Below are 27,906 nucleotides of genomic sequence, written 5' to 3'. Positions count from 1 at the left end.
TATCCTTTATAAAATTCGCCTCATAATATTCCATTGTACTGTCCATACATCCTAATTTACTTACCAAATTCTCTATCCATAACTATTTCAATGATTTTCTGAAAAAATACTTTGAGCAGGCAATTGAGAGGATAAAAGTGGGTTACCATTCGCAACTTCGTGGATGGAACTGGAGGGTATTATCCGAAGTGAAATTAGTCAGAGAAAGACAAATATCCTTTGACTTCACTCTTACGAGGACTTTAAGAGACAAAACAGATGAACATAAGGGAAGGGAAACAAAAATAATATAAAAACAGGGAGGGGGACAAAACAGAAGAGACTCATAAATATGGAGAACAAACTGAGGGTTACTGGAGGGGTTGTAAGAGGGGGGATAGGCTAAATGGGTAAGGGGCACTAAGGACTCTACTCCTGAAATCATTGTTGCACTATATGCTAATTAATTTGGATGTAAATTAAAAAAAAATAAAAAACAAAATGAAAAAAATAAAGGAAAGTGGGTTAAAATAATGAATCTGGCAATAGAACATAGACTGGATTAAAGAGGGGGAATGGAAAAGGGAGAAATGGTGAATGAAAGGCTCCTGCAATCATCCAGCTTTGAGATTAAACCAGGAAGTGGCAGTGATTTCCACATCCAACACATGTTCTTGTCAGTCGGGAAGCCCTGCCACTTCTGAAAAAAAACCAAAAACAACCACACCATTCTTTTCCACCTCTATATTTTGGCTCATTTCAGTCCTCCTGCATTTCATCTTTGCCTGTGGAGATCCTGTTTTTCCTTCAAGATCCAGGACGAATACCACACCCTGCCATTATTAACCCTGGCTGGAAATGATCCCTCACCTTCCATTTCTAATAGCCGAATCCCTCCTTCCTTTCTTCCCTCCACAAAGCATTTTTCTCCCAAAGGCAGTACGGTTCGTCAGCTGGGTAATCACTTTGGACCCACCAACTTGCTATCTCGGTGAAGTATGCACCTGACCCAAACTCTCAGCGCCTCAGTGTCCAGACCTGTAAAATGGGGAGAAGCGTACACAGCGTTACGAGGATTAAATTTGCTAACAGGGAAAAAGCACACGGAAGAACGTCTGACGTGCAGTAAGCGTTGAATGACCCCGGGCATTCATTTTGATTGATGGTGGCGGGCGGGGGGGAGCGCGCGGTCCGCCCCCGCAGGCGCCGGGTCCAGGCCCCGGGAGCGCGGTCACGTGATTGGGTCAAGATGGCGTCGCCCAGCTGTTTGTGGCTTTTGGCCGTCGCTCTCCTGCCGGGGTCTTGCGCGGCACCGGCACTGGGGCATCTCGACCCGCCGGTGCCGCTGCCGCTGGTCATCTGGCATGGGATGGGTGAGTGAGGGAGAAGAGAAGCAGGAGGGTTTGGCGACTCCTCTTTCCCAACCTCTGTTCGCATCGGCAGAGTGCGAGGTGGAGAGCGAGGACCGTGGTCGCACAGCACCAGGCTGGCCCGACGTCTTAGGATTTGGCGGGGGGGGGGGGCTCCTCTGCATTGGAAAGGGAGAGAGGAGAAGGGGCTGTCTTTTGGTGAGCTCTGGCAGAGATCCGTGCGCTGCGTTAGGGTATTTTGGGCGGTTCTTGCTTAATTCTCACGGCGCTGGCGTCAGGGTGCAGCGTCTGGCACTTGAGGCAGCCCTGGCTGTGGCTGCATGACCAGGACATCCATCCTTTTATTCATTCGCACATTGAATAGAGATTTGTTACGTACCTAAGGTTCATGTTTCCATTTAACACGTAGTTATTAAGCACCTACTAGATGCCGAAGATAAGACCGTGAACTAAACAGACCAAAGTCTTTGCCCTTTCTGAACTTATTTTACAGGGGGAGACATAGACTATAAAGAAATAACTAAAACATGTAATATGTTTTAAATAAAATGGTGGCAAATGCAATGGAGAAGAGTAAAGCCGGGAGTGAGAGAGAAATGGAGATGGGGGCTTGCAATTTTATAAGCAGGGTCAGGAAAAGATTCACCCAGAAAGTGACATCTGTGCAAAGAGCTGAAGTGGATGAGGGAGGATACCCTGTGGATAGCTGGTAGAAGGAACAGCAAATGCAAAGGCCCTGAGGCAGAAGTATGTTTGATATGTTGGAGGAACAACATTCAGGTCAGCGGGGCTGGAACTGAGTGAGCAAGGAGAAGAAAATAGGGGTTTAGGTTGGGGTGGATGGGGATGCTGGGGCCTACAAAGGGAGTTGGCTACAATGAGTTGGAAAGCCCTTGAGGGATTTGAGCACTTGAGTAACATAATATGACTTACACTTTAAAAAGGACCACTCTAGTTGCTATATTAAGAATAGGTTGTAGAGGGACACAGACATTTGCAGGGAGACAAGTTAGGAAGCAATTGCAACAACTTAAACAAGAGATGGTGGTGGCCTGAAACAATATAGTAATAGGGGAGATATTGAGAAGCGGTCAAAGTTTGTGTATCTTCTGAAGGTGGAACCAATGGGATTTATTAACGGATTAGATTTGGGATGAGCAAGAAAGAAAGGAGTCAAGGATGATTCCATGGTTGGGGGCTGGACAAGTTGAAGGATGAAGTTGTCATTTTACCAAAATGGGGAAGCCTGTACGATGAGCAAATTTAGGGTGGGGAGAAGATCGGTAGTCTGCTTTTGGACTTACTAGATTTGGGATGCTTGTTAGACATCCAGATGTTGTAGAGCCATTTGGAGTGTGGAGTCTAGGACAGAAATACAAGTCGGAGATTTATGTTGGGAGCCTTCAGTGTGTGGCTGGCATTTAAAGCCATGAGACTGAGCAGGATCATGGGAGCGAGTGTACACAGAGGAGAGAAGAGGTGTAAAGATTGAGGCCTGAGGCGCTGCCAACATTTGGAGGTTGAGAGGAGGAGAAACTAGCGAAGGAGACGGTGGTGGTGGAGGAAAGTCAGAAGAGTGCAATGTCCCGGAAGTCCAATGAAAATGTTTCCAGAGGAAGGGAGTAATCAGCTGCATGGAATTTTATCAACAGGTCAAGTGAGAACTGCTTATTGGATTTAGCAATCTGAAGATCACTAATAACCTTAACAAAAGCAGTTTTGGGGGTGCCTGGCTATCTCAGTTGGTTGAGCATCTGACTTGTGATTTCTGCTCGGGTTACGATCTCACGGTCATGAGATCGAGCCCGGTCTTGGGCTCTGCACTGGGCATGGAGCCTGCTTAAGAGTCTCTCTCTTTCCCTCTGCCCCTCTCTCCCGCTCACACTCTTTCTTTCTCTCTAAAACAAATTAAAGTAAGTAAATAAATAAATGAAATCGTTAAAAAAAAAAAGAGAAAAGAAAGAAAGAAAGAAAGAAAGAAAGAAAGAAAGAAAGAAAACCCTGAAGAGGAATTACAGTCAGCAAATATAAACAGTTTTCTCAAAGCTCTGTGCTGGGTTCCAGGGCTACTACAGTGGAGTTAAAAGAAGTTATTATGAGACAAATAGAGGATGCTTTAAGCCTCAGCTTTTCCTTCTTTAAAAATGAATTCTTAAGGTTCCTCTTAAGTTAGAAATGGGATGAGTAAGCTCAAAATGGAAAATGATCTCAGCCTGCTTCTCCAACTGAGCGGCCAGTCACTTTTCTTCCAGTTCTTGGTTTTAGTTCTTTGAAACAGGAAAAGAAACAGGGCTGGGAGTAGGACGAGGCAAGGAGACCCCTACATTGCAAAAGTTAAGAAGGCACTCACTTTCTAGCTCGTAGAAGTTCAGGGTCAGCACTTGCACGAACCTGCGAGTGAGTACCTCCTGAAATTTTGTGCCCTAGGCGTTTCACTTTTCTTTCCCTAGTCCTAGTCCTTGAGTTTGATTCCTAAGTGCTCTTGACTCTACTAACCCCAAATGTTCCAAATGATAAGGCAGGGTAATATGCACCTCTGCTTACTTTTCAGTTATGAATTCGGTGTCCCAACTGTATTGTGTGGGCTTTTGAAGTTTGTTATTACTTGAGAAAACACGAGCCACGCAAAAAATGGTCTTTTTTTTTTTTTGAGGTGAAATTCATGTAACCTACAATTAACCATATTAAGGTATGCAATTCAGTGGCAATTAGTGTATTCATAATATTGTTTTACCAGCGCTCCTCTCTAGTTTCAAGTTTTTTTCATCATCCCAGAAAACACTGTACCCCGTAAGTAACCACTCTGTTCCCCACTCCCAACACTTCCTGTCCAATGTCCAATGTCCAATCTGTTTTCTGTCTTTATGGATTTGCTGGTTCTAGATATATCCTATATAAAGGGAATCAAACATTATGTGACCTTTTGTGTTTAGCTTTTTTCACTTATAATAATGTGAATTTAGTGTGAATTTAATGTGAATTTAGGCTCATCCACATTGTAGCATATGTACATATGTATGTAGCATGTGTATTTCTTTTGTTTTTTACAGCTGAATAATATTCCGCTGTATGTGTCTACCACAATTTGTTTACCCACTCATCCATTGGTGGACATTTGTGTCACTTCTACCTTTTAGCTATTATGAATAGTGCTGCTGTAAACATTGAGGTACATGTTTCTGTATGGGCATGTTTTAATTTCTCTTGGGTAGATATCTAGAAGGGAAATTGCTGCATCCTATGGTAATTGTTAGGGTTACCTTTTTGAGGAACCACCAAACTTTTCACGATGGCTGCATCATATTACATTTCCACCAGCAATGTACAAGGGTTCCTATTTCTCCACATCCTTGCTTGCTACTTTCCAGTGTTTTAAATTAAAGCCATCCTAGTGGGTGTGAGGTGGTATCTCATTATAGTTTTGATTTGCATTTCCTTTTTTAAATTAATTATTTATTTTAGTGTTTATTTTTGAGAGTGGGGAGGGGCAGAGAGAGAGGAGGACAGAGGATCAGAAGCCAGCTCAGTGCTGACAGCAGGGAGCCTGATGCGGGGCTCAAAGCTCACCACCGGAGCCAAAGTCGGTCGCTCAACTGACTGAGCCACGGGGTGCCTCGATTTGCAGTTCCTTAATGATCAGTGATGTTGAACGTGTTTTCATATGCTTGTTGGTCATTTGTATATCTCCTTTGGAAACATGTCTGTTCAAGTCCCTTTTCCATTTTTAAATTAGGTTAACTTCTTGTTGAGTTGTAAGAGTTCTTTGTGTATCCTGGGTATTAAACCGTTATCAAATATATGATTTGCAAATATTTTCTCCCTTTTTATTTTTTTCCTTTTGCAAATATTTTCTCCCATTCTGTATGTTTCACTTCAAGAAAAATTTTTGTTTTTAATCTTTATTTATTTTTGAGAGAGAGACAGAGTGTGAGCAGGGGAGGAGCAGAGAGAGAGGGAGACACAGAATCTGAAGCAGGCTCCAGGCCCCGAGCTGTCAGCACAGATCCCAATGCGAGGCTCGAACTCACAAATCGTGAGATCATGACGTGAGCTGAAGTCAGACGCTCAACCGACTGAGCCACCCAGACATGTCATGTTTCACATTCTTTATAATGCCCTTTGAAGCTTAAAACTTTTTAAAAACTATGTAACCTGGTTCATGAATATCTGCCATTGTCTTTGTTGTCTAGGAGACAGCTGTTGTAATCCCTTAAGCATGGGTGCTATTAAAAAAATGGTTGAGAAGAAAATACCTGGAATTTATGTCTTATCTTTAGAGATTGGGAAGACCCTGATGGAGGTAAGGCCCTTCACAGCTCTGTTCCTTTGAAGGTTTGCTGACTGATTTCATAGAATGTACTATTAAAATGCTTTGTCTTGCATTTTTAGCAGCAAATCTTGCAATGATACTTTAACTCTTGAGTGGCTTGTGTGCAGATTCCAACGAAACAAATTTGCCTTCTTAGAGAAGACACCAGTGGTGGTTCTCATCCCCATCCTTCCCCTGTGGCTCCTCTTTTAGGATGTGGAGAACAGCTTCTTCTTGAATGTCAATTCCCAAGTAACAACAGTGTGTCAGATTCTGGCTAAGGACCCTAAATTACAGCAAGGCTACAATGCTATGGGATTCTCCCAGGGAGGCCAATTTCTGTAAGTCCTGTTCGGTGATGTCATACGACTTACGTGGGATTGAATTTTTTTTTCTTTCATTCAGATCTAGCCACTCCTCTAACTCTTTTGAGCTCTTCATCTATCTTGGAAGGAACACTATTCTAAGATGTCTCCATGTAAAAAGCTTTATGGAACTTTATTTTCTGTGAAAGAATAAGGATTTGTTTGGCCATCTGGGGGAAATCCTGACACTCCCTGGCTTTGGGGAATCACAGGGAATGAAGTAACTTCATCTGGGAAGTTGGTGGTTGATGATAAATTTCCATCTGATAATCCTTTTCTCCCCCAGGAGGGCAGTGGCTCAGAGATGCCCGTCACCACCCATGATCAATCTGATCTCGGTTGGGGGACAACATCAAGGTAACCTTGGCCTCTTTGTCTCCTTTTTTCTCTGTTCTAATCCACACCACCACTTGATTTTATTTATTTATTTATTTATTTATTTATTTATTTATTTATATTAAAAAAAATTTAACGTTTATTTATTTTTGAGACAGAGAGAGACAGAGCATGAACGGGGGAGGGTCATAGAGAGAGGGAGACACAGAATCTGAAACAGGCTCCAGGCTCTGAGCTGTCAGCACAGAGCCTGACATGGGGCTCAAAGTCACAGACCACGAGATCATGACCTGAGCTCAAGTTGGACGCTTAACCGACTGAGCCACCCAGGCGCCCCTGTTTATTTATTTTTAAAAGTGTATTTATTTTGAGAGAGAGCACACACGCACACCCGCGTGTGCATGAGTTGGGGAGGGACAGAGAGAGAGGGTGAGAGAGAATCCCAAGCAGGCTCTGCACTGTCAACACAGAGCCCAGCATGGGGCTTGGTCCCACGAACCATGAGATCATGACCTGAACCGAAATCGCGAGTCAGATGCTTAACTGACTGAGCCACCCATGCTCCTTGTTTTTAAAAAACACAAGTGTTATTCAAATGCATGTTGGTAAAAACCTTATCATTCATTCAGTCAACAAACATGTATTGAAAATCTGTAAGACAGACAAGGTCCCTGTCTTCAGGAAATTAACATTCTAGTTGGGGGGTAGGGAAGAAATAGACAATGAAGCAAGGAAATAAATAAACACAGAGAGTGAAAACTATGATCAAGAAAAAAAAAATAGGACAGGGGGTCCCTGGGTGGCTCAGTCAGCTAAGCGTCCAACCCTCTGTTTAGGCTCAGGTCATGATCTCACGGTTTGTGGGTTGGAGCCCCATGTCTCTCTCTGCCTCTCTCTGTGCCCCTCCCCCAGTCATGCACATGCCTGCTCTCCCTCTCTCTCAAAATAAATAAACATTAAAAAAAAATAGGATAATACTTAAGAGACAGGGCAGTGGTTAAAGGTGTGGGCTCTAGAGCCAAACTGCCTGTGTTCATATCCTGACTCTTAGCACTTCGTATCTAACCTTGGGCAGAGTATTTCATCTTCCTGTTTAGAAGTTTCTTATCTGTAATATGGTACAAATAATGATTTCCTCTCTTCATGGTCATGAAGATTAAATGAATTATTGCCGACATATGGTTAGAACTATGCCGGGAAACCCTGAAAATGTTATTGATGAGGATGATGAAGGTGGAAGGTATAACTGGGGGAAGGGTAGGAATTGGGGTTAGGCACTACTTGAGTTAGGGGAGTCGGATGTGACTTCCCGAAGCCCGACCTGAGAGATGAAATGAGTCCAACCACTGAAGCAGTGAGAGAGGAAATACATCTACCAGGGAACGGCCGGTGCCAAGGTCCTTAGGCAGAAAAGAGTATAGGAGCGTCAGGGGGAAGCTGGTTATGGTATGCATGCTCTACGTTATCTTCTTTTTTAAGTGTTTATTTTTGAGAGAGAGAGAGAGAGAGAGCAAGCAGGGGAGGGGCAGAGAGAGAGGGGAACAGAGGATCCAAAGTGAGCTCTGCGCTGACAGCAGAGAGCCTGATGCGGGGCTCGAACCCATGACCCGTGAGACTGTGACCTGAGCCGAAGTCAGACGCTTAACCAGCTGAGCCACCCTGGTGCCCCTCAATACATATTTTCTTGAGGAATAAGTGAACAAGATCAGAGGTTAGTTCAGGTCTGTTTTGTTCCTCACAGTGCCTTGCACATAGTAGTTACTCAGTACACAATTCTTGAAAGAATGGATAATTGGCTTCTGCTGTTGTAGGTGTTTATGGACTCCCTCGGTGCCCAGGGGAGAGCTCTCACATCTGTGACTTGATCAGAAAAACACTGAATGTTGGGGCTTACAACAAAGCTGTTCAAGAACGGTATGTATGGTTGGCTAAAAAAAGATACAGAACTGTCATTGCATGAAAATATCATGCTGACTTTCATGGTAGCAGTGATTCCAGGAGTAGGGGCCAGTGATATTCAAATGAGAGGCTTTTTTTAAATATCTCTGTGCTATCTATTCAGTTATATTGTAAACCTAAAACTGCTTTAATACTAATTTTAAAAAGGAAGGGAGGGTATTCTTTTAATATGCATATATATAAAGTTTATTTTATTTATTTTGAGAGAAAGAGGGAGAGAGAGAATCCCAAGCAGGCTCTGCACCATCAGCATAGAGCTCAACATGGAGCTCGAAGTCACAAACTGTGAGATCATGACCTGAGCCAAAATCAAGAGTCAGGCACTTAACCAACTGAGCCACCCAGGGTTTTCTTAGGGTATTTTTTTTTTAATATAGAAAGAATGTAATTAAAAACAAAATAAATTTCCATCTTAAAAAAACTAACAAAAGAGCCTTTAAAAAAATCCCAAGGGGCGCCTGGGTGGCACAGTCGGTTGAGCATCCGACTTCGGCCGGGTCACGGTCTCGCAGTCCGTGAGTTCGAGCCCCGCGTCGGGCTCTGGGCTGATGGCTCAGAGCCTGGAGCCTGTTTCCAATTCTGTGTCTCCCTCTCTCTCTGCCCCTCCCCCGTTCATGCTCTGTCTCTCTCTGTCCCAAAAATAAATAAACGTTGAAAAAAAAAAAAAATCCCAAGCCCAAGAAATTACCGTATATATTTTGGAGGACAGATTCTTTGTGTTGTCAGTAACGAGGGTTTAGCCTCCTATGTCAGTGTTTGCAACTACTCAGATGTGTTTGGATATTTAAAAATGTACAGAATCACTTTTGGAGTGTATTCTTTTCAATTGTTTCCAAACTTAAATTGTACATCAGAACTCCTGGGAAATTCATTAAAATGGATCCTGGGGCTTCATTCCTGGGATCAGAGATTAGATTTGGATTTAGTAGGTGTGGAGTATTCTAAACAATAACAGATTTGGCATCGACTAGTATGGCTCTGGTAGCTACCCTACAGGTTTTCTTTTTTTTTTTTTTTTTTAACGTTTATTTATTTTTGAGACAGAGAGAGAGAGACAGAGCATGAACGGGGGAGGGTCAGAGAGAGGGAGACACAGAATCTGAAACAGGCTCCAGGCTCTGAGCTGTCAGCACAGAGCCCGACGCGAGGCTCGAACTCACGGACCGCGAGATAATGACCTGAGCCAAAGTCGGCCAGTCAACCAACTGAGCCACCCAGGCGCCCCTACCCTATAGGTTTTCAAAGCATATCATTCTTGTCTAATACCAATTCTTCAATACAACACTTCCTTGAAGCCATTTTCCAGGGTTCAGCCTTGCCAGTGACTCACATATGGAAACAACTACGGCTAGCTCTCTCTTCCTTTCCTACCCTTTGGCTACATGCACAGCGACAAAGCTGTGTTGGGTCAGTAGTGCCACCTGGTGGTCAGTGAAAGAAACTAAGATACTTTTTTTTTTTTTTAAGATTTTATTTTATTTTTCTCAAATCCACCCAATGTGGGGCTCAAACTCATGACCCCGAGATCAAGAGTCACATGCTCCACCGACTGAGCCAGCTAGGCACCCTGAAACTAAGATACTTCTATGTCTCCACCCCCTTTTCCATTAGGCATCTCAAACCTCTGCTAAGCTTTACCCCTAACTGTTTTGACTAGTCACAGCTCGATTGTCTATATTCTACGTGTTCTCTCTGCTCATGGATATGTGTGACTTCTTTAAACTTCATTGTTATTTATTCTTTACTTATTATTCTTCTAACTCTTGCCCAGATGCCTCAGAAAAATTCAACGTTTTCTTTCTTTGTGTTTCTTTTGTGAACCAAATACAACCCTTGGCAATCAGAATTATTAGTGACTATAAATGAGCAGTCATGGCGGGGAGCCAGTCACATGTAACTGATTAAAAGTGGTAGATTGATGTGTTTGTCTTCACTTCCTCCTTTTACTGGAATAATAATCAACTAGTAGCAAAAGAATAAAAAGTAATAAACCCACAAGGGCAGAGAAAACAGGAGAGAAGAGACAATAAAAGATGTCAACATGTTTTTAAAAGAAAGCAGATGAATGAGTGATAATTGTTTTAGCAGAAAATGTTGAAACCTTGTATGTCTATAGAAGGATGCACTGACAAAAAGGGAACAGATTCACTTTTTATAGCTCCAGAAAGGGTCAGGAATGAGGTGCATAAGATCCTTTGGAAGGTAGAGATAAGTGCCTGGGGCTAAAAACAGGACTTTTTGTTGGGGAAAAATTTTTCTATATAAGGAATGATCAAACCGCCGGTTCCCGTGAGTGCACATCCAAGTGATTGCTCCTCCCCCATTGTGACAAAAAAAGCAAAATTTATTCTCTGGAGCAATTTAACTAGAGAAGTGCCAGCCTCTGAGACAACAGGCACAGGATGGTGGTAAGACACCACATAGAAAACCCACGCCTTCCCCCTTCCCTCCCACTCAGTTCCCAGAATGGTAGCATTGAGGCTTCTTACCTGCTAGGGTGTTGTTCAGCAGCAGGCCCGTCTCTGGAAAACCTGACTGGCCCCAGAGAAAAGATCTACAGGTTGATGTTTTGGAATCCTCCAAGATGATAGGATTCCTCTTGACCCCCCTGAGGTGAAGCCACCAGGAGGTAGGCTCTGTTCTCACATGAGGAGCCTCCAGTCAGCTTTTGTGGTGTCTGTATAAACCATGAGCCCGGACCCCCAGTCAGACATCTGAGGAAAGCTTCTAAGGTGAAAGACAGACCAAAACCAACAAAAAGTATAAAAAGCAACTTAGAAAGAAAAGATAGCAGTTCAAGGAGCCAAAGAAAACCTAAAAAAAAAAAAAAAACAAAACCTATAATTATTATCTTTGGAGATAAAGAATTATAATCCAGGGCACCAGAAAAGAATGTGAATGAAACCACCAATCAGAGAGTAAAAGAGAGATCCTGGAAATTAAAAATAAACAACAACAACAAAAATGTGAGCGCAATATGGGAATATGCACTTGAGGAAATCTCCTAGAAATTAGAACAAAAACTCAAAGAGGTTAAAAGGAAAAAAAAAGAGAACTGACAAAATGAAAGACCTTTAGCTGTTTGGGAAGTCCAGTTTCTGACCCATAGGAGTTCTGAAAGTCATCCAGAGGAAAAGGGTGGATTGGAATTATCAAAGAAGCAATACAAGAAAATTTCTCCGGTCGACAGGACATGAGTTTCCAGACAGAAAGGGCTCGCTAAGTGGTTAGGGCAACAGTGAAAAAAGATTCACGTTGAGGTACGCTCCTGTGAAATTTCAGAGCACCGGGATAAAGAGGAGACCCCAGGGAGGCCGCCCACAGAATCCGTACTACTGACCGCCCCTCCTGCCGGCAGCACTGCTAGCTAGAAGGCAGTGATGCAGTACCTTTGTGTCCTTATTTATGTACATGTGTATTTATTCATGAGGGCATGGGGAGGAACAGAGAGAGAGGGAGAAAGAATCCCAAGCAGGCTCTAAGCTGTCAGCACAGAGCCCAGTGTGGGGCTCAAACTCACAATCCGTGACGTCATGACCTGAGCTGAAGTCGGATGCTTAACCAACTGAGCCACCCAGTACCTTTGTGTTCTTTTTTAATTCTTTAAATGTATTCATTTATTTGTTTAGGGAGAGTGAGTGAGCACAAGCAGGGGAGGGGCAGAGAGAGGGAGAGACAGAATCCCAAGCGGGCTCTACGCCATCAGCACAGAGCCTGATGTGGGGCTCGAACTCACAAACTGTGAAATCATGACCTGAGCTGAGATCAAGAGTCAGATGCTTAACCAACTGCACCACCCAGGTACCCCACCCACGCACCCACAGTACCATTGTGTTTTAAGGGAGAGTGATTTCCATCCTAGAATTCTATGCCCAACCTTCAAGGAGCAACCAGATGTGAAGGGAAAATAAAGACCTCTTCAGACATGGGAGAAAAAAAAGAATGCCCCTCTTTCTAGGCACCTGTTGGGAGACACTCAGTTCTATCCCGTCTAGTTACGTGGCCTAGTATGTCTTCAAACCTCCTCCTCTTCCCCAGCATGGAGTACGTGGTAATACTTCCCTGCACAGAAATTCAGTGCCGTGCTCAGTTCTTACCAAGTAGGCAGGTTTGGGCTGTTACCACTAGTGGTGTTGTGTTTAAAGTATTTATTCAACTTGAACTTCCTGTTTCTGTTATTTATTAAGTATTGCAGTGGTTTTGTCTTCTTTTAGTTGCAGTTCTAAAGCATTCCATTCATAATTCCATCAGCTGTTGCACTGCAGTTTGCCAGGCCCTGTGGTAGGTCTGGCAGATAAAGGGAGAATGAGACAATGACGGTCCCTGCTGTCATGCAGTAACCTGTCAGTGGGGAAAAGGAGGCTCCAAGTGAACAGAGGCAGGGACCACCCCTAACAGTGCTAAGGCCGTGGTGGAAAGAAACAGGATGCAGTGGCGGAGGGTAGTGGAGGCCGTATCTACTCTGGACAAAATGGTCTTTGGAGAATAGGTATTGAGGCCGGGATCTGAAAGATGAAAGGGAGCACAGGAGGAGCTAAGGGAAGAGCCATCAGGCGGAGGGAACAGTGGGCACAAAGGCCTGATCCTGGGACACCTTGGGCTCGTTCTAGGCCCTGGCAGCAAGTTTAGTGATAGACGGGAGAGTTGGCAGGGGCTACATCGGCAGGGACGTGCAGGTCACGTCGGCAGTTTGGGTTTCCTTCAAAACATCAGGAGAAGCTACTGGCAGGTTTTAAGCAAGGGAATAACATGGCCCGATCCATGTTTTTGGAAGGTCTCCACTGCTTTGTAGAGAGCAGATTGGAAAGTGGGTAGAGGAAAAGCAGGGGCTGTTGCAGCGTCTTGCTAAGAGGTGCTGGTGGTGTGGACGCTCAATGAGATGGAGAGAAGTGGAATGACACGAGATACGTTTCATAATGTAGCTGAACTAGACTGCAAGCCAGGATACATCTCAGCATGTATCACATGGTTTCCCTGGGGAATGGATTCTGAGTTCTCACCAGTTCATTTACAGATTGATACTTCTCTAATTTTATGGGGTTGCTTTTTCTTTGTAAAGTTTATTTTATATTTCTATGTATATCTCCGGTTAGCAGATGGTCAGTATGAGATTTAAAGAGGCAGGTAGTCCCAGTAGAGAGGCGGGAAGGGGGAGGTGAGGGCGTAAAGGGACAGAAGGAGACTGTGTTCTCCTGGCAGTATGTTCCTAGGCTGCCCTTTGTACCCAGAAGGATTCTCGTTGCAGGCGAATAACCAAATCAAAGTAAATTTTTAAAGTAGTTCATAGTCTGTTGGTACTCAAGGTTTCAGAGGTTCTAGAATCAAGGAATGGGAGTCACAGACAGCCAGGTCCATCTGTGTCCAGCTGGCATTGCTGCTGCCTCTCTCCACGCACACCAGCCTCTCTGGCCACCTACATGGCAAAAGGTGGCCTTGCCCGGCTTCCAAGTTTTTGGGTGTTTTTTTTTTTTTTAAGTTTATTTATTTTGAGAGAGAGAGAGAGTGATTGAGCAGGGGAGGGGCAGAGAGAGGGAATCCTAAGCAGGCTCTGCGATGTCAGCACAGAGCCCGATGCAGGGCTTGAACTCACAAACCCTAACTAAGATCACGACCTGAGCCATGAGATTGGATGCTCGACCAATCGAGCCGAGTTGGATGCTCGACCGACAGAGACACCCAGGTGCCCCAGCTTCTAAGTTTTTAATAATCTCTGCTTAGGTTATTATCTCAGGCAAGGCTGGAATCTTCTGTCCCAATCCAGATTCTTGAGGAAGGGACCATGCCCCAGCTCAGGTCAGGTCTCTGTCATCGACTGTGGCCACAGAAGTGGGACCTTACATACCAGTTATACTTGCCCCTGTAACCAGGAGGGGCAGGGCAGGAAGGATACAGTTCCCAGACAAGGGAGGGTTGATTTTGACTTAGGCAGGGACCCCTCAAGATGTCTTCTACACTGTTGAGATCATTCAGCCTTAGCAAAGCAGATTTAATGGAGTACTCTGGGAAGCTAGTGAGGGAGGCCTTTTCCCGCACCAGCCCCTGGCCAGGCTCAGTGCGGGCAGCAGTGAGGAATGGTGAGGGTGACCGTTCTCTCTCACCTTGTGGATGTGAAGTCTGCCTTCTAGTTCCCCTTTGAGAAGCTGGCAGCCCTTCCTGGATTTCTCCTTCTTCCAGTTTCCACCTTGCTATCCTGTGCTCATCCCTGCCCCAGGGAATACTGCATTGTTGCCCTGGCCTGAGCCTTGGCCTCTCCTCTTCCTCTGGGCCAGCTCTGCTCTCCTAAGTGGCGCTCCCCTTGGTCCGCGGCCTTCAGCCCTGCATGCCCAGTGCTTGGCAGGGCCTCTGCCCCCAGCAGCTCTCATAGAGCGCTCATCCACAGGTGTCCCACTGTGCCCATGCCTTCACCCTCAACTTGCCACCCCCTTTTCTGGAAATACTGAGGCAGCCACTGAAGCTCCCTTAGGCACTTTTTAACTGTTCAAAACAGTATAAGGAGTAATGTAATCTGAGACCTAAAATTAATATTTTGTCATATTTGTCTCAGATATTTTAAGAACTGAAACATTTCAGATAACACTGAATTCTACACATCTCTGCCAGGTTCCGTTCTCTGTCCTCCTTCTCTGGTGACAACCATTGTCAAGAAATTAGAGTAGTAGAAGGGCGCCCAGGTGTCTCAGTCGGTTAAGTGTCCATCTCTTGGTTTTGGCTCAGGTCATGGTCTCACAATTTGTGGTTTCGAGTCCCACATCAGGCTCTGTGCTGACAGCTCGGAGCCTGATTGAGATTCTCTGTCTTTCTCTCTCTCTGCCCCTCCCCCGCGCCTGCCGTCTCTGTCTCCCTCAACATAAATAAATAAAACTGAAAAAATTCTGTCCGTTAAAAATATTTTGTATATTTATATACATATCTATCCTTAATAGTATTATTTTATATATTTAAAATGTTATGAATATCTTGTGCACTTTATGCTGCAAATGAGTTTTTCACTCAATATTATGTTTTTGAGATCTAAACATGTGGTTACATATACATCTAGTTCATTTGTCTTTTTTTTTTTTTTTAATGTTTATTTTTGAGAGAGAGAGCATGAGTAGAGGAGGGACAGAGAGAGAGGGAGACACAGAATCTGAAGCAGGCTCCAGCCTCTGAGCTGTCAGCACAGAGCCCGACACAGGGCTGGAACTCATGGACTGAGAGATCATGACTTGAGCTGAAGTCAGACACTTAACCGACTGAGCCACCCAGGCACCCTAGTTCATTCGTCTTGACTGCTCCATGGCATTCTGTATTCTGTGACTACCACAGTGTATTGATTTCCATATTACAAACGTTTTGGCATTTCTAGTTTCTCATTATAACAAACAACTTTGAGAGAACACCCTTGTGTTGAAAAGCCCAGTCTATCTTCCTGCGTGTCTCCTTTACTTTTACACCACTACTCTACTCACACAGGACACTTCACTTCCGGTCACCAAATGTGTGGTGGTTTTCCCACACCGACGAATTCTCTGTGACATCAGCTGGGTGTCCTACAATTTAACTCAATTCTGACACTGTCTACCTGGAGGTAGCGTCAGATCCCGCAGGTGAAGGGCTCCCACAAGCCTACCAACCCCCCACATGCCCATTGCCAGTAGTAGGTCTGCGGGTTACCCACAACCTCTGTCCGACTTGGCTGCAAAGTGGAGGTTCCCTCTCCTTAGTTTGACTAATTTGCTAGAGCGGCTCACAGAACTCAAGGAGACATGTTTACCAGTTTATTAAAGGGTATGATAAAGGATACAGTTGAACAGCCAGATGAAGAGATACACTGGGTGGGGTCTGGGAGCGCTGGGGTCCCAAGCACAGGAGCTGGGGTGGGTACCCTTCTGGTGTGGATGTGTTCACCAGCCTGGAAGCTCTCTGAACGCCTACTTCAGAGTTACTAACTCCATTTCCAGCCCCCAGCCTCTCTCTGGAGAATGGGGAGCAGGGTTGAAAATCCCGAGCTTCAGGTGGAGGTTTGGTCTTTCTGGTGACCAGCCCCTTCCAGGAACCACCTAGGAGCCCACCCAGAGCCTCCTGAGTAGGACAAAAGATGCTCCCAGTATTCTTACATAACACTTAGGAAGTTACAAGGTTTTAGGAGCTCTGTGCCAGGAACCGGGGTTGGAGACCAATATATGTATTTTCTATTACTTAGCTGTCCTCGTACAAGAATTTACTAGCAGAATTCACATGTAGACTTTTAGTGATTCATTGGGTAATTTGGGGAATGCTCCGTAACGTCTCTGCTTTAGTTTCATCATCTGTAAAACAGAGCAATAAGTATACCTTACGAATTGTAAAGAAGGTTAAATGAGTTAATAGGTGTAGAGTGTTTAACATAGTAACAGTACTTCGAAAACACTCAGTGCACTGAGCTGCTGTTTTGGTGGTTAGCATGTGCATTTTAGGCTTGACTGGGTATTGCCAAGGTGGTTGTACCAATTTCTGTTCCCACCAACAGAGTGTGAGTGTTCCTGTTTTCTCCAGTCTTTTTTTTTTTTTTAAAGTTTATTTATTTACTGGGGCTCCTGGGTGGCTCAGCTGGTTAAGCATCCAACTTTGGCTCAGGTCATGATCTCACAGTTTGTGAGTTCGAGTCCCATGTCAGGATATGTGCTGACAGCTCAGCTTCAGATTCTGTGTCTCTCTCTCTCTCTCTTTCTCTCAAAAAGAAACATTAAAAAAAATAAAATGCTTCATAAACATAATTTTTTAAAAAGTTTATTTATTTTGGGAGAGAGGGAGAGTGAGTGCAAAAGAGAGAGCACGTGCGCGTGCGAGTAGGGGAGGAGCAGGGAGAGAATCCCCAGCAGGCTCTGTGATGTTAGTGCAGAGCCCGACGTAGGGCTCGATCCCACGAACTGAGAAATCATGACTTGAGCCAAAATCAAGACTTGGATGCTTAACTGACCAAGCCACCCAGGCGCCCCTCGTCTTACTAACTTTTGATCCTATGTCACATGTCTGTCAGTCAGATGTGTGCAGAATGGTTTTGCATTCCAATCTGTATGTGCTGTTGGACAGCTTGAACATCTGTTCACATTTGTTGTCTGCTCGGGTGTCCCTTTTCTGTGAATTGCCTATTCTAGTTTTTGCCCGTTTTTCTGTTGGATGCTCTTTTTCTTACTGATTTGTAAGTATATACACGCATGTGCACACGTATTATGAATACTAAGCCTTTCTTTGTTAGGTATGTTACACTTAACTTCTCCCAGCCCGTGGGTCATCTTTTTACTTATGCTGTCTTCGTTTCATGTAACAGGTTTTTTATTTTATTTTTAGTTTTTTTTTAATTTTTAATTTTTTAGAGAGAGACAGTGCATGGGGGCATGCACTAGGGGGAGAGGGGCAAAGGAAGGGGGAGAGAATCCTAATAAGCAGCCTCCATTCCCACATGAGGCTCTGTCCCATGACCATGAGATCATGACCTGAGCTGAAATCAAGAGTTGGATGCTCAGCTGACTGCAGTTTGGTTTTTTAGATGGTTTTATTGAGCTACGATTCACATACCATACAGTTCTCTCATTTAAAGTGTATAATTCATTGGGTTTGGGTGTATTACATTACTTTTTTAAGTTGTGGTAAAACATATATATGTTTATAGATGTTTATATATAATATGTTTATATTATATATAAAACATAAAAATTTGCCATTTGAATCATTTAAAAAATTTGTTAATGTTTTTATTTATTTTTGAAGGAGAGAGAGAGACAGAGACAGAGAGACAGAGAGATAGAGCATGAGCGGGGGAGGAGCAGAGAGAGAGGGAGACACAGAACTCAAAGCAGGCTCCAGGCTCTGAGCTGTCAGCACAGAGCCCGATGTGGGGCTCGAACTCTCGAACTGTGAGATCATGACCTGAGCTGAAGTCGGATGCTTAACCAACTGAGCCACCCAGGCGCCCCCTGTTTGAATCATGTTTAAGTGTACAGTTCAGGGGCATTAAGTACCTTCACAGTGTTGTACAACCAGCATCTGGGGCAGTGCCTTCTGACTTGGATTCAGGCCACTTTATCAGTCCTTCTGACTGATGCACAAAGCTATTCTCCTCCCCATATTTTCTCCCCATATTTTCCTCTCATTTTTTTAAAACGTTTTGTTTTTATTCTCATGCTCTTCATCTACCTGGGGTTTTCTATGCTTGAGTCTGTTTCTGGGCTGCGCTTCTGTTCCATTGGCTTATTTGTCTATTTCCACCCAGCGACCACACTACTTCAGTTACTATAACAACGTTTACCCAGTTCCTCTTCAAGTCTTGGCTGTGCTTGGACTTTTATTGTTTCATCTCGAGTTTATTTATTAAAAAAAATTTTTTTTTAATGTTTACTTATTTTTGAGAGAGAGAGAGAGAGACAGAAAGACAGAGCTTGGGTGGGGGAGGGGCAGAGAGAGAGGGAGACACAGAATCCAAAGCAGGCTCCAGGCTCCGAGCTGTCAGCACAGACCCCGACGCGGGGCTCGAACCCACAAACTGTGAGATCACAACCTGAGCTGAAGTCAGACGGTTTCACTGTGCCCTTCATCTGGAGTTTAAATTATTGTCAGATTCTACCAAAACTCATCTTGTGATTTAGATCAGACCTTCTTAGCGTTTGGCCATCCCCTCAGCGCACGCTCTGCTGCATTCCTTTCGCTCCCCTTCAGGCGCGTGTTCCTCTTACTCTAGGACTTGAGCAGCATTTCCCCTTGTGGACTCTGCGGGAGCCTGCTGGTAAGCAGCTGGCTTCAGAGCGTGGGAGAGGAGGGACAGAAGGGGATGGTGACAGGTCTGAGAGCACTACCTTTTGTGGAATTTGTGCCACGCGTGGACACACTACCGAGCTTTACGGCTCTTGTTTAATTTTCACAACAACCCTGCAAAGAATCCGGCTCAAGGGGCGCCTGGCTGGCTCAGGCAGAAGAGTCTGCGACTCTTGATCTCGGGGTCGTGAGTTCGAGCCCAGTGTTGGGCATAGAGATTACTTAAAAAATATAATTATAATCCAGCTAAGAGAGGCAAATACCCATGATTCCAACCTGGGTCTGTGCAATACACGGCTGTGGGTGCTGTGTGCACCCCACAGTCCGCAGAGACAGTACGCATGTATCGTGGTTAAGAGCAAGGCTTGGGGGGCCAGACTGCCTGCTAGGCTCTTCTGGCTTTATTACCTCCCAGCAGGACGACCTCGGGCAAGCTGCTTAATCACTCTGGGTATGGCTGCCTCATTTGTAAATACGAGGCTAATAATAGCATCTCCCCTATGGAATTCTTGTCAGGATTAAATAGGTTAATGTATGTCAAGTGCTTAGAAGAGGCTCAGTGTATGTAAGTGCTGTACTCATGCTTCTACTATTGTCTCTAAGCCACAGTGGCTAGAGCAGGCCTCAGGGATAGAGGCTCCAACTGGGGGTGGTGGGGAGTAGGGGGTGGGGGGGGGTGCCTGGATGGCTCAGTCAGGTGTCCCGACTTTGGCTCAGGTCACCCATCTCATGGTTTGCAAGTTGGAGCCCCACACTGGGCTCCTGGCTGTCGGCACAGAGCCTGCTTTGGATCTTCTGTCCTCCTCTCTCTCTTTAAAATAAATAAACGTTAAAAACAGAAAGATGGAAAAAAAGGCTCCAACTTCTGGGGCGCTGACAGCCTCGTGAGCGGGCTGCATTGGAAAGAGTGTGGACTCAGACAGATTTAGGCTCCTAGCTTACCTTGTCTGTGACTGTGTAGCGGTTTTGAGAGAGGTGCTTAACCTCCCTGAATTTGGCCCTTCACTGGTGCAAAGGAGGTGATAATAGTACGAGCCCATGTTTCTTCTCTGCCTCCTGAAGAACCGTCCGCCTCCCCCCACGTCTCCACCTCCCGCAGCACTTCAGCTTCTGCTCAGCCTCAGGCCCTTCCCCCCACTGCTGCCTGTGCACCCAGCTTCTCGCAAACCAAATGTCCTTCATTTCTTCCTGTTGCCCCTTCTTAGCTCTGTTTCCTTTTCACACAAAAAGGTGACCTTGGACTACCGCCTTTTCAGCCATTGGGCTCCCCGCTGTCATTCTGGGTGTCCGGAACCTGGTCTGGCAAGATCCAAAGACATTTGCATTTATTCACTTGACATTTAAAAAAAAAATTTTTTTTTAAGTTTATTTATTTATTTTGAGAGAGAGAGCACGCACCAGCAGGGAGGGGCAGAGAGAGAGAGAGGGAGTGAGAGAATCCCACGCAGGCTCTGCTCTGTCAGCACAGAGCCCGACGTGGGGCTCGAACTCACGAACGGTGAGATCATGACCCGAGCCCAAACCGAGAGCCAGACGCTTCACTGCCTGAGCCACCCAGGTGCCCCTCACTTACCGTTTTTTGAAGGAACTCTGGCCGCCTGTGTGGACGTGTGTGTGCTCAGGCTCACTGCTTCTGAGCATTTGACACTGTTGAGCACCCACTCCTGAAGCTTCTTCCCTTGTTCTCACCGTCCTGCCTTCCCTTCTGCTCACATCTCCACATCCTACCCCTCCTTCAGCGCCAGCCGACTTGTTTTGGAGCTTGTCTGGCATCCCTGTCTCGGTCCCTTCCCTTCGGCAGAGCCGTCCTGCTGAGCGCCAGCCAGCGTGTCGCTGCTGAGGGAGCTAGTCGTCCTTGGGGGGACAGGGAGCCAGTTCGCACAGGGTGAGCGACCACAGTGTTACACCAGTGCCGATGTCAGTATTTCGTAAGTGGTCGGAGTTCATCACATGTTTAAAAATCAGTGAAAACTAAACATTGAGAGCACGAGCAGGGGAGGGGCAGAGAGAGAGGGAGACACAGAATCCGAAGCAGGTTCCAGGCTCTGAGCCGTCAGCACAGAGCTCGACGCGGGGCTCGAACCCACAGACCGTGAGATCATGACCTGAGCCGAAGTCGGACGCTTAACTGACTGAGACACCCAGGCGCCCCACTTCCCAAACATTTATAAAGAAATTATAGAACATCCCTCTGACTGCCGACGGGCTGACAGCGCCCCCCTTTGACCTCAGTCGCACCTGCCCTGGGCGTGAGGAGCGCTGACCTCTGCTGCTTCCACTGGGCTCTCATGCCCTCCTGCTCTGCTGAGTGGAACTTTCTGGATCATCACCTCCGAGGCAGCTCTTCCACTCAGGCTGGAGAGCTCGTGGTGTAGAAATGTTTCTTTTTTCCTCTGCCAGCCTGGGCTACAGAGCCCCACCTGTGTTCTGACTCCTCCTTTGCCCCAGAGGACTTCTCCCGTCAGGTTCATGCTCAGCTCTCGGTGGAAATGCTGCGGTGTGGATCCTGGTGTGGATACGGGAACTGAGTGGAAGTGCCTGCAGGGAGGACTTGGGGAGGGGTCAGCGTGGGTGGGGGAAGGCCCGGAGGGGAGGGGAAGCAGAGAGACTGGAGGGAAAGTAAAAGGACGTGAAAACCTGTCTGAACTAATGCTATAAACAACACCAGATCCCTGCCTTTTGTCTTTAAAAATCGTGTGACCTACCAGAATCCTGCACACTAGTGTCATCGGTCAACGATAGGAAAAACGCTTTGTGATTGAAAGGTTAGACCTCCCTCCCAGCCTGAGGATGGCAAGGTGGATGAAGAGAGAGTGATGGGATGGTTGGGTGCAGAGGAGACAGAGGTGGTGATGGCTGAGTCTCTCGGGAGGAATGGGAAGCAGAGGAGGGTGAAGGAGGTGGGGTTGTGGGCGGGACAGCCTGTGCCACCCTGACCTGGAGGTATAAGTGTGGTAGGGCTCACGGCCGTGGTGAAACCAATATTGAGGAGTCCTTTTCCTAACTCTGTGGGACTCTTGTATCGTGCTAAGTAGCACTTCCTTGCCTCCGGTGTCTTGTTCATGGGGCTCTTGAACTGTTTCATCAGTGGAAGGCTTGTCTGCTCTATTTACGGGCCAGGCCTGGGACTTGGCGGCTCCGATCTTTCGTCCTTTTGAAGTCTCTTTGTGCACGGTCCCCTAGGCACAGGGGCATGCACCCAGTGCGCTGACTGACCTGCAGCTCGGTCCCCTTCACTCATTCCTTCTTCTTCCTGCAGGCTGGTGCAAGCAGAATACTGGCACGACCCCATAAAGGAGGACATGTACCGCAACCACAGCATCTTCTTGGCAGATATTAACCAGGAGAGAGTAAGCACCCATCCCAGGCTGCCATCCGTAGCTGTGCATTCATTTTGCTTCTGGGGCAGTACAAACAGATCAGCTGTGACTGTTTACCCAACGTATCCTGGGCAGAACCTGGGAAGCAGAAGTTCTGCTTTTTGGGAGGCAATGCTCTTCTGAACTTTGTTTCCTTTTAGGAAGGCTGAGATTCTTCTGGCTTTCTCCCTGTAGGTCCTTTTCCTTTCCTTGTGTTGAAGAAGCAGGGTAAGCTCAGCAGGTTGCTGGCTGGCTTAAGTGGAACTTCGCAGCTGCTGTCTTACTGAGGGAAGCCTTCCTAGTGGGTCCCTTTGGGGTCAGATTTTCTCGGAAGCAAGATTTACTTAGAAGAGAGACTGCGGAGTGGGTCCCAGGCATGAGCTTGGTTTGAGCGATTCTGGTAAACTACATGGCTCAATTTATAGCGGGCTTATCTCGAAATTTTTGGGTTTTTAAATTTTTTTTTTTTTAATTTGAGAGAGAGCACGCGCATGTGCATGTGAGCAGGGGGACGGGCAGAGGGAGAGATAGAATCTTAAGCAGGCTCTATGCTCAGCACAGAGACTGTGACCTGAACTGAAATCAAGAATCAGATGCTCAACCCACTGAGCCACCCAGGTGCCCATTTTTGTTTTTGAAAAATTATATTTATTTATTTTTGAGAGAGAGCGAGCGACAAAGCACAAGCAGGAGGGGCAGAGAGCGAGGGAAACACAGAATACGAAGCAGGCTCCAGGCTCTGAGCTGTCAGCTGTCAGACCCCAACGCAGGGCTCGAACCCACAAACTGTGAGATCATGACCTGAGCCGAGGTCAGATGCTCAACGGACTGAGCCACCCAGGTGCCCCCGATTTTTGTTTTTTAAAAACAAAATTTGAAGGGCAGTAGGGGAGAAACAGAGTAGTATTGCAGAGCCACTCAGAATGTGTAGTTTCTCATTTTGCCTTGGCTTTCTCTGGGTAGTAGCCTTTAACCTGTGTGATGGATGGCTATAGAGTGCAGTGACAGACTCATGGCCTCTGGCGTCTGTGTGCTCTGGTTGGTTGGGGTATTGTCAGATAGGATGGTAAGAAAAGGCTGTACAAGATACATTCTGGGCAGGGAGCTGGAAAAGCAGTCCATACCATGGAAAAGAAATATGGTGGCCCAGGGTCGGGGAGAGCAGAGCACTGAAAGGCTTTAACATCCCTGCTGGAACCTGATGATGTTGTCCCTGAAATACTGCTGGCCTTTCCTCCAGGGTGTCAATGAGTCCTACAAGAGAAACCTGATGGCTTTGAAGAAGTTTGTGATGGTGAAATTCCTGAATGATTCCGTTGTGGACCCAGTGGATTCTGAGGTGAGACACTGTATGGGCACAGCAAAACATGCCAGGAGACCGAAGGAGTAAATGGTATTAAAAAACAGCTGCCTTCTGGGGGAAAAACCTTCAGTCTCTTTCCGCCACCTCTTGTGTAGCTTAGGGCGTCTTCACCTGAGGTCTAGAACTGGGGCACTGGGGGCTGGAACCCCCGCCACCTGAAATTGTTTGCAAAATTATGAAGTTGTGTTCTCTGAAGAAAGGTCTAATGCTTTTACCACATTTTCCAAGAGACCTGTGACCCAAACCACCAGCCCAAAGTCTGTAAATCCCTGAGGTTGGCACGCAAGGTCTGCCTTGACCTGTCCTTTCAACTCAGTCTTCCTTCATTACCCGCTTCATACACTAGGATCAAGCCATCTTGTACTTCTTGAAGTGACCCAGAGTTGGCCTGTGTTTCTTTTACTTGCCTTTGTTCATGCTTTTTAGTCTCTAGAGTTCCCTTCCCTGGGCTTTTCCACCTGATGAGCTCCTATTCATCTATCAAGGCCAAGCTCAAGTGGTCACTTCTTCCATCCAGGATGCCATCCCTATTCCAAGTAGAATTTGCTCTCTCTTTTGCAGAATCATCACATTATGTCAGGCCACCAGGGACTAGCAAACTACAGCCTGCTGGCCGAATCCAGCCTGCCATCTGCTTTTGTATGGCCCATGAACCACTTTTTAATGGTTAGAAAAAAAATCAAAATATCTGATGACATAATTATATGAATTCATATTTCAGGGTCCATAAACAAACCTTTATTGGAATACAACCATATTCAGTTTTAATTTTATTTATTAGTCATATTCCTTTTTAAAATATCGTCAGTGGCTGCTTTTGTTTACAATGGTAGCACTGGGTAGTTGTACCCATGTGGCCCTTAAAGCCTCAAATACTTTGTATCTGGCCTTTACAGAAAAGTTTGCTGGTCCTTGTGCTACACAGTTGCTTCTGTGCCTCCGTAGACTGTTGAGAACAGGGGCCATATATATATATATATATTTTTTTTTTTTTTTTTTTCCCGGGTGTGGAATTTAGCACGAGGATTTTCACAGCATAGGTGCTCAGTAATTGTAGGAAACAGGAATTCCGGAGAATTAGAAAGTTCTTGGGAAAGATGAACTCCTCCCTCAGGATCCACCCTGAAAAAGAGATGACTCAGATAGACTCTATTTTTATTCTTCGCTACAACTTTGTGATACTGTTGGTTATCTTAACGACCAGCCAGTCTCAGTCTGACAGTGTGTGGCTGTGTATCTGATCTGACCTTTCTTCCTCGTCTCCTGCAGTGGTTTGGATTTTACCGAAGTGGCCAAGCCAAGGAAACCATTCCCTTGCAGGAGACCACTCTGTACACACAGGTAACTGGGGAGGAGAAGGGTGCTGTTTTTTTCCGCTTCTGGTTCCTGAAGCTGCTAGGTTCTTTGGTGATAGACCCGGTCCCGTACACCTGGGAGCTGTGGGTGCCCGGAAGCATCCGGCTTTGATACGGGTGAGGCTTGTTAGGGTGCTGATTGTTACACCAGCTTATCAGGCGCCGGTTTACAGAAATGTAGATCCCAAATGAAAGACCTGTACCTCGTGGTTTTCAAGTATGCGCAACGGTCACATCATCTCCAGCTCCTTCCTTCTGATAAAAAGGTTCAGAACTGGCTTCTTTTGCTGCTGTGCAGGGTGCAAATCCAAGAATCCCCCGTGCATCATGAAAACATAGGAGAGGTGTTACTTTAAAACATGAACAGATACGAAGTCCCATCTTGAAATTTAGGGCGGTGACCGGGGGAGCTCCTGCAGGAGCCCGAAGAAGCGCAGTAGGCCCCCCGCTGTTTCTCAAGCAGAGGTCGCACCATTTCATGACCTTTAGTTCTGGAGCCTTCCATGCTGTTGGGACTCTCCCAAAAGTCACAAGTGTTGTCTGCACCACTTGCCTTCAGAGGCCAGTGGTCTCCTCTCTTAGCTTTTCTCCTGCATCTGGTGCCCCAGCTTGGGTGAGATCAAAGGAAAGGGAAGCTGGGGTCTGTTGAGCTTTGGAGATTACAACTAAGAACCTCCCTATCGTGAAAGCCAAACCGATGGTAAGCTACAAGCAACACTCCGGCACCGTCGACTGCCCGTCCTCCCGGCCGTACGTGTTCTGTGGCACCGTGGGTAATGCCATCCTCAACTGCAGGATGGGAAAGCGTCTTGAGGTTTGTTATTGAAGGGTTGGCTGTGTTTTAAGTTAATGTTTTCCTGTCTTTGGCTCAGTCTCACTTAACTGACATTTTGAGGCAGTTTTGTCTGTGGCTTGCCCACCCACATAGGTGGTCCTCCAGAAGCTTTAGGAAAGTTTCAGAAAGAATATAGAACTCCAGACAACAGTCTCAATTACATGTGTGTTTCGAATGCTTAGGAGGAAAACTGGAAGGAGGTATCCTTTTTGGCATTTTCGACAGATAGTACAGCTAAATTTTACTACGCAGGGCAGAGACTGCTTTTTGGGCATTTTTCGCCAACGAACATTCTTTCTATTTTAACTGTAAAACTTTTCATTAGGCCTCTTGACTAACTATGGCCTTTCTCTCTGCAGGACCGCCTGGGGCTAAAGAAAATGGACGATGCTGGCCAGCTAGTGTTCCTGGCTGTAGAAGGGGACCATCTTCAACTGTCGGAAGCATGGTTTTATGCCCACATCATACCTTTCCTTGAATGAAACCCTTGTAGTTTGCGTCAGAGCTCAGGGAGCCCCAAGCGCTTCTGAACCAGTAGGAGACAGTTCCCCTCATGCCTCAGCCTGAGCTCACATCCAGCTTGCAACTAATCCTTCCCTCTACTTATCACCTAACATGCCCTGCTCAGAAAGATCTAAGATTCGAACCTTATCCTTTGCCTCATCCTATCAGCATATGGTGTTGAATGCAAGTTTAATTAGTTAATAACCATGCATGGAGATTATTTTACAACCCCTCAATGTGGTCAGGCTGTCTTAGGAAACAGAGTCTGCTGCAGATCAGTGTCAGAACTGTGCCCAGGCCCAGAAGAGGCTGAAACTAAAGCAATTAGAGTCTAAAGGCAGACACCTTGTTCAGGAAAACCTAGCCGCATTTCAAGCCAAGAGGTAGCCGGGATCCAGGCCCGAGGTGACCATAAATGCTCTCTCAATTTTGCTGGTGGCAATTCAACCAGCGCTTTTTAAAGTATTGCTTAATGTTTCTGCAGGATTTCTTGAGGCTACTCTCTTTTCTCAGTATATTGTCCTGTGGTAGCATATGATCTGTTCTGCTAGGCCACCGTCTGGTCTCAGTAGCACTCTTTTTGTCCCTTCAGGTAGTGATGAATTAGGTGCTCTATCACAAAAGGAGGGAAGTGGCACCCAACTGGATTACTTAAGGGAGGGAAGGGGGGTGTACATCTTGCTTAACTTAGGGGAGTGAAAAAATTGTACAAGCAGCAATAACACTGTTATGTCAACTATACTTGAATTTAAAAACAATGTACAAGTAGAAATGAAAAATGACAAGGCAGCTGGTTCTTCCCATTCCATCCTTGATTAACCTGTCCTTTCTCAGTATGACCAGTGGTCTAGATTCTAGAGGCACTCTGTTGCTGGTGTTAGCAGACAATGGGAGGAAAAATGGGAAGAGATCAGGCTAATTCCCATCTCAAAAAACCGTATTTATCAGTACGCTGTAAACTATATCTGATGTATTTGATGAAAAAAAGGATGATTTGCTCAAAAAGTTTGGGGAACACTGTATACACCTTTTCTCCTGTTGGAGAGCAACTCACATTCGAACATTAATGACTCAGAATTCTTGTTTTTAGAGTAAAGAAAACTAACCTTAATCTACTGTTTCCCACACGGAGCATGGACATCTTGGCCGCCCCCTCCCCACCTGGAGAAAACCTATCAGCACTTCCTGGAAGACTGTTCTTCCAGAATGCCAATTTGAGATATGATAGCTATGCAGGAGGGAAGCACCTTGTTAGTGCTGCAAACTTTACCCTTTATGACTTTCCCCTCACCTTTCTCAAGCCTTATTTCTCAACTAAAAGATGAGGATTAAGGGTAACAAGTGGGGGAACATGAAAAAAGTTTTATGACATTGTCTAAAATAAAGAATAGTTTCTTAT

At 45.7% G+C, this 27,906-nt stretch overlaps 1 protein-coding gene across 1 annotated transcript; it reads left to right on the top strand.

Moving 5' to 3' along the window:
* Window positions 1-1,194: 1,194 nt before the first annotated feature.
* On the top strand, window positions 1,195-27,905 carry PPT1 (palmitoyl-protein thioesterase 1). Its single transcript, XM_015086852.3, has 9 exons — window positions 1,195-1,352; window positions 5,540-5,649; window positions 5,872-5,999; window positions 6,310-6,380; window positions 8,171-8,273; window positions 22,351-22,441; window positions 23,691-23,789; window positions 25,083-25,154; window positions 26,363-27,905. The coding sequence occupies exons 1-9, from the start codon at window positions 1,229-1,231 to the stop codon at window positions 26,483-26,485; spliced, it is 921 nt and encodes a 306-aa protein (XP_014942338.2). The 5' UTR covers window positions 1,195-1,228; the 3' UTR covers window positions 26,486-27,905.
* Window position 27,906: the final 1 nt, after the last annotated feature.

This window comes from Acinonyx jubatus, chromosome C1, assembly GCF_027475565.1.
Source record: "Acinonyx jubatus isolate Ajub_Pintada_27869175 chromosome C1, VMU_Ajub_asm_v1.0, whole genome shotgun sequence".
Classification (NCBI taxonomy): domain Eukaryota; kingdom Metazoa; phylum Chordata; class Mammalia; order Carnivora; family Felidae; genus Acinonyx; species Acinonyx jubatus.
The sequence above is the reverse complement of the archived record's forward strand: the minus strand, read 5'-3'. Positions and strand labels throughout refer to the sequence as shown.

What these genes read in the sequence shown, in the direction of transcription:
- PPT1 (XM_015086852.3), top strand. Translation starts at nt 1,229, where the DNA reads ATGGCGTCGCCCAGCTGTTTGTGGCTTTTGGCCGTCGCTCTCCTGCCG. An exon ending in AACAAAGCTGTTCAAGAACG is followed by an intron (nt 8,274 to 22,350) that starts GTATGTATGGTT and finishes TTCTTCCTGCAG; the next exon opens with GCTGGTGCAAGCAGAATACT. An exon ending in CAGATATTAACCAGGAGAGA is followed by an intron (nt 22,442 to 23,690) that starts GTAAGCACCCAT and finishes CCTTTCCTCCAG; the next exon opens with GGTGTCAATGAGTCCTACAA.